Source organism: Dipodomys spectabilis, unplaced genomic scaffold (assembly GCF_019054845.1).
Source record: "Dipodomys spectabilis isolate Male_0828 unplaced genomic scaffold, ASM1905484v1 ptg000039l, whole genome shotgun sequence".
NCBI lineage: Eukaryota > Metazoa > Chordata > Mammalia > Rodentia > Heteromyidae > Dipodomys > Dipodomys spectabilis.
The window spans coordinates 5,439,938-5,454,713 of NW_024870716.1; the positions used below are offsets into that span (position 1 = coordinate 5,439,938).

Below are 14,776 nucleotides of genomic sequence, written 5' to 3' on the forward strand. Positions count from 1 at the left end.
TGTTGTCTGGCTTTGAAATTTCATGAACCATATATTCTTCTTTTCTAGCCTTATCTGACTCTCAAGGGAATTTCCTGTTGAATGGAAATTTTGTTGTAAGCATGTCAAAGAAAGAAATCAACATACAAGGGGCTATTTTTGAGTACAGTGGATCAAACCACTCAGTCGAGAGAATTAATAGCACTGACCGACTGGAGGAAGAACTTGTGCTGCAGGTAAAAGGATTTTCAGTACTAATAAGACTTAGCTTTAGTAAGTAGTGATAGGGCTGGAAATGTGGCTTAGTGGTAGAGTGTTTGCCTAGCATGGATGAAGCCCTGGATTTGATTCCTCTGTACCACATACACAGAAAAGGCTGGATGTGGCACTGTGGCTCAAGTGGTAGAGTGCTAGCCTTGAGCAAAAGAACCTCAGGAACAGTGCCCGGGCCCTGAATTCAAGCCTGGGGACTAGCCAAAAAAAAAGGTAGTGATAAAACTTGGACTTAATAAAGCTTAGCTTTAATCTTAATAGAAGAACCAAACTGGTTGCATGGTTAACATTTATCGTTAAATATAAAAATGATACATTAAGGAAATATTTAGCGCTAGAGGCTCATACCTGTAATCCTAATGGAAGATCCTAGTTCAAAAGTCAACCCTGGGCAGAAAAATTCTAAGAGACTCCATCTCTAATTAACTAGCAAAATGCAGGGCTAGAGGTATGGCTCAGATGGTAGAGCACCTGCTGAGAAAAGCAAGGTAAGTGCCAGAAAGAAAGAAATCAAGAAAGAAAGGAAGGAAGGAAGGAAGGAAAGAAGGAAGGAAGAAAGAGTAGTTGAAAATGAATTGTATGTTACTTGTACTCTTTTTTTTTATTGAGGTGTTATGTGTTGGTGATTTATACAACCCGAATATACACTACTCCTTCAACATTCCTGTGGAAGGGAAGAGTGACTTGTTTAAGTGGAACCCACAAGGACCATGGGAAGATTGCAGCAAAATGTGTCAAGGTACCTGGGTAATAAACCTAGTAGCTCCAAGTTGGACAGCTTATGCTAGGATCTTTTGGGTCCCTATGGAATCTCAATCTACCTTTCTTTACCTCATCCCACCTCTTTTCTGACGGTGATAAAATATATTTGTGCCAGCCTAGGTAAGATTTTGTATCAAAGAACAAGCCAAACATGGAGGTACCCACCTGTAATCCCAGCTCCATGGGAGGTGTAGATAGGAGGATGGCAGTCTGAGGCTGACTCCAGGCAAAAATAAGACCGTTGCTGAAAAGTGAACTAAAGCAAAAAAGAGAGGAGGCTGTGGCTCAAGTGGTAGAGCACTAACCTAGTAAGTGCCAGGACCTGAGTTCAAATCCTAGCACCATTGCCCCAAAGAAAGGATATTTGTACAAATGGCATAACTAACTCAAAGGAACAGGGAAGAAAATGGCACCATTGGGAAATTTATGGGACAGACAAAAAAAGAAAAACAGCTGGGCTCTGGTGGCTCATGCCTGTCATTCTAGCTACTCAAGAGGCTGAGATCTGAGGATCGTGGTTTGAAATCAGTCCGGGCAGGAAAGTTCATGAGACTCTAATCTCCACTTAACCATACTTCCAATTTTTTTTGTCTCTTCATTAATTAAACTCTTCAGTCATCCAAGATTCAGCTTCCTTATTATACAAAAATGAATTCTTGAGTTGCATCCCAGCATATCCACGAAGTGGTATTGCCAATTGTCACTTTCCTAGGTGAATCTTGTAGGCAGGTTATGGAAGATTTAAATAACGACGAGACACCCACTGGTGGCAATATTTCTTCCATCTTTGTAACTTTTTGGTTTGACTTTGCCAAGGTCTTCGTAGAAGGAAAGTGGTCTGCATCCGTCAGAGCGATCGCATGGTTGTGCCCGATCAGCGCTGTGACCATTTGCTGCTCCCAGCATTGGTGACTGAAGAATGCAACACAGACTGTGAACTGAGGTAAAGGAGCAATGATGCGTGGTGTGATTGTGTACAGTGCAGCTAAACTAATAAGTGAGATCACATGTCAAATATTGAACACAGTGCCATACTTACTAGCACCCTGCCATGGTAACATTTTACGCTCAATAATTAGTACTGAAGCTTAGGAACTCGTGTGTGTGTGTGTGTGTGTGTGTGTGAGTCAGTCTTATCTAAGGATCTAGGCACTGTCCCTGAGCTTTTGTGCTGCAGGCTAGCACGCTACCATTTGAGCCACAGAGCCACTTCAGCTTTTTGCTAGTTAATGGAGATAACATTCTCATAGACTTTCCTGCTGGGGGCTGGCTTCAAATCTCGATCCTCCAGTCTCAGCTTCCTGAGTCACGTGAGCCTCTGTGTCTGGCCTCTGACCCATTTGGTCCCTTGGTTGTGTTTGGTTTGGTGACTGGTAATGACCAATGCTGAGGACAACCACCTGTCTTCCAAGGTTTTTGTTTTTTGTGCATTGGGCCTGGTGAACCATGATCCTCGGGTCTCAGCCTCCTGAGTAGTTGGGATTATAAGTGTGAGTCACTGGCACTGGGCCATAACTAAGATTTTATTTTGAAAAATAAAAAGTATCTCTGAAAATCCCTTTCCCCTGGCCACTCTCTCTCTCTCTCTCTCTCTCTCTCTCTCTCTCTCTCTCTCTCTCTCTCTCTCTCTGTCTCTGTCTTTCTCTTTCTCCCTATCCCCTCCCAAAAATACATGTGTCAATCTTTATGGACTTCATTTTTCTCTGCATTTTGTATTATGTTTAATTTTTCAAACTATCTTTAAGTAGTTGTAGAAAGGGCCATCAGTTCCACACGTCAGTTCATGAGCACAGCGCATCTTGGTCCATATCACCCCTCCCATCCTTCTCCTCCATTGCTCCCATTTTCACATGTGCGCATTGAGTATTCTGACTGCATTTGGCCATCCTTCCTCTCTCCATTTGTATGGACCTTATTTTTATGTGTATACACTTAAAGTTTAAGCGAGAGTACGTCCTAATTCAGGGGCTCATGGAATATGTTCAGGTGGCTCCTGCAGTCATTCTTAGGGCTTGTTGAATTGAATCGCGTGCATGAGTCTCTGAGTCTGCTTTTACGCTGGAGTAGCTCAGCCTAGCCCCTTAGGTATCCTGTCATCTCTCTTCCCAGGTGGCATATTGTGGGCAGAAGCCACTGCTCATCTGCCTGCGGTCCTGGCTCTCGGTCCTTGGACATCCGTTGCATGAAGTACTCCATCCACAAAGGACAGACAGCCCCTGTGGATGACCAGCACTGCAGAGACCAGCTGAAACCTCCTCTCCGTGAGCCGTGTCGGGGCGACTGTGGCGTGATAAGGTGGCATTATTCAGAATGGTCCCAGGTACAGTAATGAATGTGGCTCAAGAGAAATCACCGCAATCTGGTGGCTCATGTCGAGAATCCCAGATACTCAGGAGACTGAGATGTGAGGATCGCAATCGTTCACAGCCAACCTGGGCAGAAAAGTCCATGAGACTCTTATCTCCAACAAACCATCAATAAGCCAGAAGTGGAGCTGTGGCTCAAATGGTAGAGCAAGCCTTGAGATTAAAAGCTTAAGGATAGTGCCCAGGCCCTGAGTTCAAGCCCCAGTACCAGTAACAAGAAAAAAAGGCACCCAGGCCCAGAGTTCAAGCCCCACAACCAAAAGAAGAAAAAAAAAAGAGAGACACACGGACAGAGACAGAGACACAGAGAGACATAGACGCAGAGAGGGAGAGAAGGAAATTGTTCCTTCTTAAATTCTAATGCACTATTGATGGTTCTATTCAACATTTGATTTTTTGTTTCTGTTTCCAAAAGTTCACTGCTTTATTTCTCCTTTGTCTTCAATCAGTGTTCTCGAAGCTGTGGAGGAGGGCAGAGGACCCGAGACTCTTACTGCGTCAATAACTTTGGCCGCCATCTTGCTGAGAAAGAATGTCAGCAGCTTGCCCGGGTGACGGTGGAACGCTGCAATGAGGTTTCCTGCCCCGGATGGGCAACGAGTGAGTGGAGTGAGGTAACAGTACACCAAGGAGCCTGAGAACGGTTATCACGTGGTGTGAAGGAAACTTGGCCGTGTGTGTGTGTGTGTGTGTGTGTGTGTGTGTGTGTGTGTGTGTGTGTGTGTGTGTGTGTGTGTGTGTGTGTGTGTGTATGTGTGTGTGTGTGGTTGCCAGTCCTGGGGCTTGAACTCAGAGCCTCAAGCTCTCACTTGACCTCTGCTCTAGGCTAGCATTCTATTACTTGAGCCACGCCCGGGCTTCTTGCTGGTTCATTGGAGCGAAGAAGCTCTTGGATTTATCTGCCCAGGCTGGCTTTAAACTGTGATCTTCAGATCTCAGCCTCCTGAGTCGCTAGGATGACAGGTGTGAGCCACTGGGGCCTGGCTTTGTGTTGATTTCTGTGTACCTTTATTGCTTAGGACCTTTATTGTGTTTAGAGTGGTGTCCATTGGTTAGAAGTTTTGCCAGCCAGGCTCAGTGCAAGGTGAATGAGGGTCAGGTTGGATCAGGTGCCAAGCTGTCTACCAGTCAGAGCTTGCCCGAGTCTCAGGAAATCTTCTCTCATTTCTTTAATAACTATATACACCTGGTTATTTGTTCTCTTGAAATTTACATGTGTATGTGAGTCAGAGCTAGGGCTTGAACTTATGGCCTGGGTGCTGTCCCTTAGCCTTTTTGCCCAAGGATGGGGCTCTATCACTTGAGCTACAGCTCCACTTTTCCAGTTTGGGGTAGTTAATTGGAGATTAAGAGTCTCATGGACTTTCTTGCCTGGACTGACTTCAAACCCTGATCTTCAGATTTCTGCCTCCTGAATAGCTAGGATTACAGGACAGGAGAGAAGCTCATCTGAAATTTACTTAAAATATTAAATTAGCTATCAAATAGATTTGAACAGTATTTTGTCTCCCTAAGTTGTATTGAGCATGTCTCTACAATATCAAGCCTCTCTTGATATTTATGTGATAACTTAAGAAAATCTATGAACACATTTTTGTTAACTTCCATATGTATATAATACTGATTTAACAACTTTGAATAAATAAGCATATTGATTTAATTTTCTAATTTTAAGTCTTGAATCTTGTACAGAGGGTTCCTACACGCTGGATGTGGTAGCTCACATCTATGTATGGATGAATACTTAGAGGCAAAAATTGAGAGACATAAACTTGGCAAGACCTCTCACCTCAACCAATAGAAAGCTGGCTGGGTGTGGTGGTACATGCATGTCATTTCAGTCACGCAGCAAGCATAAATAGACCCCATTCAAAAGACATCTAAAGCAAAGAGGGCTGGAAATTCGGTTCAGTGGTAGAGTGCCTGCCAAGCAAGCACAAGTCTCCTAAGTTCAAACCTCCATGGTGTCCCCGCCAAACTCAAAAGAGCTAATAAAATGACCCCCTGAAAATATATGATTAGTTCTGCACCCACTAAGAAAATGGGCATTCATTGGCGTTTTGAAACACAATGGTTTGATATCTCCTCATTTTTCCCTTTCAGTGCACAGCCACATGTGGACATGGCTATCAGATTCGGGCTGTTAAATGTGTTGGTGGACCATTCGAGTTGGATGGTAGAGAGTGCCCTGCTGCCAGCCGCCCCACTGACAAGCAGGTAAGGAAACTGTTTTTATTTTTGTCTTTGGTGCCAGTCCTGGAGCTTGAACTCAGGGCCTGGGCACTGTCCCTGAACCTCTTTGGCTCAAGGCTAATGCTCTTCATTTGAGCCACACCTCTACTTGTGGCTTTTGGGGGGTAGTTAATTGGAGATAAGAGTTTCATGGACTTTCCTGCCCGGGTGGGCTTTGAACCATGATCCTCAGATCTCAGCTTCCTGAGTGGCTAGGATTACAGGCATGACCCCATAATCTTGTGCCCAGCAAGAATTCTTTTCTGTAGGTTATAAACAAAGATATTTATGTAACTGGTGAATTATTGATGTGTTCAAGTTCTTTTCTTTTCTTTTCTTTTTTTCTTTTTTTTTTTTTGGTTGTGGTGCTTGAACTCTGCCTGGGCGCTGTCCCTCAGCTCTTCAGCTCAAGGCTAATGCTCTACCACTTGAGTCACAGCATCACTTCCGGTTTTCTGGTGGTTAATTGGAGATAAAAGAGAGAGAGAGAGAGACAGAGACAGAGAAAGAGAGAGAGAAAGAGAGAGAGAGGAGAGAATGAGGTGTGTGTGTGTGTGTGTGTGTGTGTGTGTGTGTGTGTGTGTGTGTTGGAATTTCTTCCTTGGATTTATTGCTCAAGGATGCTGATTACTACTTGAGCCACAGCTTCACTTCTGGCATTTTGCTGGTTCATTGGAGATAAGAGTTTCTTAAATATAACTGCCTGGGTTGGCTTCAAACCTTGATTATGAGATCTCAGCCTCCTGAGATGCTAGGATTATGGGCGTGAGCTACCAGAACCTGGCCAGTTTTATAGCTTTATTCTGAAACCATTATCTCCTATTGGTTACTCATTTAACTTCTTTAGTATCATTCTTTAGACTGTTTGACACTTATGTGTTTGAAATGTGCTGTGCTTTTCCAGGTAGAGTTCTGTATGCCTTTGGGATAGCATCTTTGAAGGATTTTACCTTAATGGTGACAAAGAAAGATCCAAATATTAAGATTGCGAGTCTTACTATACAGGTCTACAATCTGAGAGTACTTTGTGCTTTTATTCTTTTTGGCTGGTACTTGGGCTTGAACTCAGGACCTCACAATTTTATCCAGCTTGCTTGCTGACAGCCAGCACCCTTACCACCTGAGCCATGCCTCTAGACCAGGTTTTTGCTTATTCATTGGCAATAGAGTTTTGTGGACTTTTCTGTCCAAGGGATCTCAGCCTAGTGAGTAGGTAGGATTACAGGGGTGAGCTACCAGTGCCCAGCTTACTTGGTGCATTTGAAAATAAGGACCTTCAAAAATCATCTGGTTATAGTATAGCATGCAGTGGTGTTGGATCAGGTGTGTAAAAAAGGAAAGAAGAATCAGACTCAATCCAAATCAGAGTGAGTCAATGAATGGCCTTTGATCAAGTCTGCTTTTCTTTGTGAACAGGACTGTATGCTTCCATCTTGCCCAGTTCTCCCCAAAGCTGCAGCCACTTCGTTACCAGCTACTCCCCTGGGGAAGGGAGCTCAGTGGCGGCACGGCTCCTGGACAGCAGTGAGTGAATTGATCTACTAGATCGCAGCACACGGGGTTGGTGCAGGTTTGCCGAGTTAGTGTTGGTGTTGTTCATTCCTGGGGATTTTGATGGTAAGGAAGAAGCCCAGGGCTTAGAATCAAGTCACTTAATAGCTACGTCATGGTGCTGGCTTACCATGGCCCATGTCTCGGAGCAGGAAATTTGAAGTCTTCAGGGGCTATTTTTCGAATCTACAAAATGAGGATAATAATTATCCTTATGTCCCTGGCTGTTATGAGAAGCAGATGTGGTCATCAGGCATTTATCAACCTTCGTATAATCTGCAAGCATTTTCGTGTGCCTTTTCTGAACACTTTAATGTATCTGGACTATGTAATTTGCTTTCATCTTGTATTTTAATTATGGGATCCTGTATACTCTTATTACTTATGCCTTTCAAGATTAATTTTTTTGAAAGGGATGGGGTGGTGTCAAGGGGAGGGTGAATGAATGAGAGAGTAGAAGTGAGGAGAATGCAGCCGAGATTTCAAAATTAAGAAGAGGGAGGGAAGGAGGGGGGTTGGGAGGGAGGGGTGACCTTGGTTGAAATGTGCTGTATTCACAACCTGCTTTGTTAAGTGGCAACTCCTTTGTACAACTACCTAAACTCCTTTGTACAACTACTTAAAAAGGTTAAATTTCTGAGAGGATGAGTAAGATTGGGACAAGATGGAGCAGCAACGATGTAAGTGGTGAAGTCAGTCAAGATGCATTATACTTATAAACTATTTAAAGATAATAAAAAATAAACCTTATATTGTTTATATTTTTCATGATATCTTAAGATTCCTTTATGTGGAATCTTTTGGTGTCTTCAATTCTGGCGTATTATTTCAAATCATTATATTCACTTAATGATCATATCTAATTTGTGAAATCTTTTTATTTTTATTTATTTATTTAGTGCCAATACTGCGGTTTGAACTCACAGCCTGGGTGCTGTCCCTGAGCTTTTTTTTTTTTATTACTCAAGGCCAGTGCTCCACCACTGGAGCCACACCTCCACTTCTGGTTTCTTTCTTTGTTTGTTTTGGCTGATTAATTGGAGTTAAGAATCTCATGGACTTCCCTGCCCAGGACAGGCTTCAAACCTCAATTCTCAGATCTCAGCCTCCTGAGGGGCTTGGATGACTGGTGTGAGCCACCGGTGGTGCCTAGCTTGGTGTGTGAAAGCTGTGATTTAAGCTGTGAATTCTGCTGTCCCATCTTAGAGACGATGCCCCATGATACTATTTACAGTTGATGTTTTCTCAGGAAGTGAGATGGTTTGGAGACTGAGCAACAGCTCTCGGTGAGACAGTGGGTTAGAGCCATCATAGCATGCCTTGATACTATTGTCTTCTTCTCTTAGTGTTCTGTGTCTTGTGGAAGAGGGAAGCGGGCCCGCTATGTAAGCTGTCGTGATGCTAAAGATGAGATAGCAGAGGAATCTGACTGTGCCCACCTGCCCCGGCCTGCAGAGATTGAGGTCTGCTTCAGCCCATGTGGAGAATGGCGAGCAGGCATCTGGTCTCCTGTGAGTATTCTGTGGAGGAAATAGGACGGGAGTATCCTCTCAGAGACGATTGCATAGTTGAGATAAAATGTGGGAAGCCTAGAGACCCAGGTTGTAAATGTTGGCTCCATTTCTTACCAGTGTTCAGCTTCCTGCGGCCAAGGAAAAGCAACTCGACAGGTTGTATGTGTCAACTCTCACCAAGCCATTGATGAGAACTACTGTGACCCTGAAACCCGTCCGACCACCCAGCAAGCATGCATCCTGGCTGTCTGTCCACCTGTCCAGAGCCATTTCCAAGGCGGAAATTTCCCATTCGGTCACAAACTGGAAGTGGACAAACATCCTCCTTCATCCATCAGAGGAAACCAGTGGAGAACAGGACCCTGGGGATCTGTAAGCACTCTTTATTATTGTGTTAACTCTGTCAGTGTGTTAGATGCTAGCCCTTTAACTGAGATACATATGTACGTGTGTGTGTGTGTGTATATATATATATATATATATGTATATATATATCTCATGACACCAAATGCTTTTAATGCTAAGCTTATCTGATAATCGATAGTTCACAATCTTGAAAGAATTAAGCATCTTTTTGATGCAGGTTACAAGTCCCCAGAATTCTTATTGAATTATGTAGTGATGTGATGTTATGACTCTAGAGGAATGCGCTCAAAAACAATCTGGTTATAGCTCGTTATCATGAAAGCAAAAGGAAAAAAAAATACTCTAAGGCTGTGACCTCAGATGTTTGCGAACAAAACGAAATTACCATGAGATTAAAAAAAAAATAAGGGGGCTTGGAAGGTGGCTCAGTGGTAGAGCGCTTGCCTTGCATGCATGAGGCCCTGGGTTTGATTCCTCAGCACCACATAAGCAAAAAGAAAAAAGCCATAAATGGTGCTGTGGCTCAAGTGGTAGAGCGCTAGCCTTGAGCTGAAGAGCTGAGAGACAGTGCCCAGGCCCAGAGTTCAGGCCCCACGACCGGACCCCCCCCCCCAAAAAAAAAATAAGAGCTGGTATGGAAAACCATAGTACTATAATCCTATGAATTGTAATTGTAGTTCTTATTTTACCTGACATTACTCATTCAAAGCAAAATATCCAGATAAAAACTTCAATTCCTGTTTATATAACACCTAATGCAAATTCAAAAGATCTAACGTTCTCACCAATAAAGTCTAATGAAGCCCAAAGCCTTAAGATTCTAAAGTGTTTTGCTTTTTGCAAAAAATAGAATTTTATAGTTATTATTAAGGTATTGTGCAGAGGGTTTATTATTTCTTAAGTCAATTAATGAGTACATTTCTCTTTGGACAATGTCACCCCATCCTTTGCTTTTTTTGTTTTTGTTTTTTTTTTTGTCTCTTTTGTGGAGCTTGAACTCAGGTGTAGTTCTTTATCATTTTTACTCAAGGTTGGCACTCTACCACCTGAACCACAGCTCCACTGCTAGCTTTTTGGTGGTTAATTGGAAATAAGAATCTTATGGACTTTACTGCCCTCTGAGATGGTTTTTAACCGTGATCCTCAGATCTCAGCTTCCTGAGGAGTTAGGATTAAAGACATGAGTCACTGCCTCCTGGCCTTCAAAGGACTCTGACAAGCTTTCTTGGTTCACCGTGGGATCCCAAGGAGGGAGGTTTTAATGTTGAGTTTGCTTTCAGTTAAGTCAGAAGCAGATTCCATGTACAGTAAGGTTCTGTGCATCAGTGTCCATGTGTGCTTCTCTGCTTGGTCCTGCCAGTGCTCCAGCAGCTGTGCTGGGGGTATCCAGCAGAGGGCGGTGGTCTGCCAGGATGAAAACGGACAAAGTGCCGGCTACTGTGACCCAGCTTCCAGGCCTCCAGAGTCCCAGCACTGCGAGTCAGGACCCTGTCCACGCTGGAACTATGGAAACTGGGGAGAGGTAAGCTGTGGCATTCACACCCTACAATTGTAGAGGTTATTCTATACCATTAGCTTTGGCATGATCTTACATTACCACGCCTATATTGAAGATTCTATTACTTCATTGATTAAAATTGTTCTGGAGAGGTGGGGACATGTGTGTGTGTGTGTGTGTGTGTGTGTGTGTGTGTGTGCTTGTCCTGGGGCTTGAACTCAAGACCTGGGTGCTGTCCCAGAGTTGTGGTTGGTTGTGGTTGTTTGCTCAAGGAAAATACTCTACCATTTGGGCCACAGCTCCGCTTCTGGCTTTGTACTGGCTCCTTAGAGATAAGACTCTCAGATTTGTCCACTATGGCTGGTTTTGAACCTTGATTCTCAGATCTCAGCCTCCTGAGTTCTAGGATGATAAGCTCGATACCCCAACCCCCAACTCCCACCTCTATTCTAGATGAGAAAGAGTTTGAAATACAGATGCCTATGAGTTTTGCCTGAATAAATTAAATCCATCTAATTTAAGTAGCCAAATGTTTACACTTAATGAGTTTTAACCGATAGTTTTTCTTCATAGAGAATTTAAGAATCTTTTTTTTCTTAAGGTTACACCTGTTTGGCAGATGGTAATAAACATCAAATACAGTTTTTAGAAGTAGATTTTAACAATTTTCCAAAATTAATTTTATTTTTTCTACAATGTTATGTGTATTCATGTTGAAAATTCAAATCATATGAAAAACATAAATATAGCATTTTTGCATGTTGACATATTGCCTGCTAATAGTTTGTTGCATGAGAGTTACAGAAACACACACACAGAATGCAAGACACATATCCACACAGAAATGTGCATACATACACATGGAATGCACGTACACACATGTATTTGCCAGCAGCTATTTCCCTATAATGTATGCTGAACATCTTTCCATGTTTATAAAGTTTGATCTACTTTTATTAGTTTTTATGGTTCCTGAATAGTCCGTGGATTAGATAGTATACATTGTATCTGCTAACATTATCATCAACACCTTCCTCAAATATTGTATCATCCTAATTCCCAACATTGGGTCCAATTTTTTTCATGATTGACTTCCATTTTTAATACAGGAAGAAATATGGGCTATAAAAAGGAAAACTAAGCTTTACGATCCACTGCTCCTAGTTCTGTTTAAACATGGATTTGGATGTTCCTGTTCTTCTTTTCAGTGTTCACAAACTTGTGGGGGTGGGATCAAATCAAGATTCGTCATCTGTCAATTTCCTGATGGCCAAGTGTTACCAGAGCACAACTGTGAACTCCGAAACAAGCCTCCCGGCGTGGCACAGTGTCACACCCATGCCTGCCCAGAGGGGGCCGCATGGAATCGGGGACCATGGGAGATGGTATGAAAGCATTCTTAATCTTTTCTATTTTGCTTTAAAAAAAAAGAAATCATACTCCTTTCATTTTCACTTCTTCTCTTCATAACTCACGAAACCCACACACTCTACATCTCCTCCGATTTAAAAAAAACAAACTAACAGAGCCCTGTGGCCTTATCTAATGTTATTAAATTTTAGTGTGACGAAGAATCTACTCAATCCCAAGTACTGTAATATATATATATGAAGTCTTTTATATGTATTTATTTTTAATTTGTGAACTTCAAACAATAGTGCTGTTTGACTGGACATGTTTTCCTTGTTACATCTTTGGCTTGCCTTCTAATAACCAGACATGTGTTCCTATTGATATAATATTAACATCTCACGTGTAACAGTAGGGCATGAAGTCTGTGTTTTGCTTCTGTCTGTTTTGTAACCGATGCAAAAACCAAATAACCTTGTGCTAAGACTTGCTTTTATTTGGGGGAAACTTACCTTGTGTAGCAATGTGAAAATAGTTATATTGAAGAAATGAGAGAGAGATTTACACACATAAATGTTTACACTTTGTGACATACATCTTGGAGAAGTATGACATATATAATAATTTATATGAATATTCATATTTTTCCACTGTGTGGAGTTCCTGTGACTTAGGGATATTTCAGTTTTCTACTCAGTTAATTTCTTGGAGCCATAAACAAAAGTTATAAGTATTGTTCATGAATGGTTCATTATTTTCTTTGATATACTTCAAATATGCAGGTTTTGAAGAATAATTAATACATAAATATAGGAAATTAGTATTTTGATTACTTTTTTTCCTTTTGATTATTTTTTTATCTTAACAGCATGAGCAACCAAGAATCTCTTGGTGAAAAACTGATTAAACTCTTAAAGTTAAGCCATTTATATTTTGGAAAATTTTCAGTATTTGTGCATGCGAGAGTGTGTGTGTGTGTGTGTGTGTGTGTGTGTGTGTGTGTGTGTGTGTGTGTGCGTGTGTGTATACTGGTTTTAGGACTTGAACTCAGAGCCAGTGAACTTTTTCACTCAAGGCTGGCAATCTACCACTTGAGCCACACCTCCACTTCCAGCTTTTTGCTGGTTAACTGGAGATAAGACACATTAAGTAACCAATAAAGCCTCACAGATTTTCCTGCCTGGGCTTTGAACCGTGATTCTTTAAATGTCAGCCTCCTGAGTGGCTAGGATTACAGATGTGAGCCACCCGCACCTGGCCTTTAGTGTTATATCCAGACCTTGTCTGTACTCATGGTTCCCAAGGCAAACCTCTTCTGTGAACTCCATACTCCTAGTTGAGCCAGGCTTTATTTAGAATAGGAGTGAAGTTCTAATTCAGGCTGGAATAATCTTTATATTCAAAGTGTGCCTGTGGATATGAGACAATAAAACATTTTAATTTTATTAGGGATTGTTTAAAGTAAAATTATTGTTTCAGAGGATCATACTTTTATGGGAACTAATAAAAGCCTAAATTCTGCCCTCGCCTAATTATTTTAAAAACATTTTCTGCCCAGCTATGACATCTTAGGCAGTGTGCTATAGAGCTGAAGAAGTATTTTTTTTTAACCTTTAGGGGATTTATTCCATGTAGATCAAATACACTACAGGAACTTAACATGAAAGGTTACTATTTTCTGTTAGCCATCTTAGATTAGAAATCCCTTGCCAACCTTATCTTGGTGACATATTTTATTTATTTATTTAATTTATTTGCTTTAGTTTGTAAACGTAGCTCTCAAGAAGAGCTTTTTGTTGCCCCTTTCCCCTTCTTCCCAGCAGTGAGAGAAACAGAATCCTAGCCACCAATTCATTGTAGAATAAACTCTACTGGCGTTGGTTTCTGAGCACAAAGGTTATATTTTCTTATATTGTTTTATGACTTGTGACTTCAATTCACAAAGTATTCAACATTTAACTTATGTCTTCTGCTTTGTGGTTGGTATGGGAGTAACTAGAAAGTGTTTTAGGTTTGTATTCTGTGTGTGTGTGTGTGTGTGTGTGTGTGTGTGTGTGTGTGTGCTGGCAGTAAGGCTTGAACTCAGGGCCTGGGCTTTGTCCCTTAGCTTTTTCCTGAAGGCTGGTGCTCTACCACTTGAGCCACATCTCCACTTCCAGTTTCTTGCTGGTTAATTGGAGATAAGAATCTCACAGACTTTTCTGCCTGGGCTAGCTTTGAACTGGGATCCTCATATCTCGGTTTTCTGAGTAGCTAGGATTACAGGCCTGAGCCATTAGCAAACGTTTTTAAGGGAAATTTCTCTCTTTCTGGGGTCAGCTAACTATAACCCTGGATCCAAATCCAGAACACTAAATGCTTAATGCTTCTGTCATTGTGTCTTCTTGGAACACAGCAGCCTTACTTGATCATTTTCTCTGGGTGCTGGTTTTCACTTTGGCAGCAGAGTATGTGACTTATAGGAGAGACCAGAAGACACACAAAGCCTGAAATCATTTACTGCTGGGTATCATCTTACAAATTTTTGTCAGTTCCCTAATCTATGAACAATATAATGCATTTTAATGTACAACATAAAATCTTGCATAAAGATATTGGCAATTTCTACTTATACTTTTGAGTCAGTTTTAGGTCGATGCTTTTGAGCTTTCAATTGATATTTTACATTTTAAGATTTATATCTATTATAGTATCATCTGATGTTTATATATTGGATTAGAATATATCTAATTCTGTATTCCAATATATCTGAATTGTGCTGGAGATTTTTTTTGGGGGGGGAGTGTTGTGTGTGTGTGTGTGTGTGTGTGTGTAAATGGTGGTGTAAGTGAAAAACTTGAATGTTTATTAAAGTGCTGGGCACAGCTAATGTTTTCAACTTCACA

General features: G+C 41.6%; 1 protein-coding gene across 1 annotated transcript in view; it reads left to right on the plus strand.

Moving 5' to 3' along the window:
- Adamts20 (ADAM metallopeptidase with thrombospondin type 1 motif 20) overlaps positions 1-14,776 on the plus strand; it is a 118,396-nt gene that overhangs the window by 62,254 nt on the left and 41,366 nt on the right. The window contains exons 17-27 of the mRNA XM_042677496.1: positions 49-215; positions 862-991; positions 1,831-1,957; positions 3,124-3,334; positions 3,830-3,994; positions 5,484-5,597; positions 7,029-7,136; positions 8,510-8,674; positions 8,795-9,049; positions 10,404-10,565; positions 11,750-11,926. Of these exons, the coding sequence (XP_042533430.1) occupies positions 49-215; positions 862-991; positions 1,831-1,957; positions 3,124-3,334; positions 3,830-3,994; positions 5,484-5,597; positions 7,029-7,136; positions 8,510-8,674; positions 8,795-9,049; positions 10,404-10,565; positions 11,750-11,926 (1,781 nt within the window). The remainder of the gene's footprint in view (positions 1-48; positions 216-861; positions 992-1,830; positions 1,958-3,123; positions 3,335-3,829; positions 3,995-5,483; positions 5,598-7,028; positions 7,137-8,509; positions 8,675-8,794; positions 9,050-10,403; positions 10,566-11,749; positions 11,927-14,776) is intronic.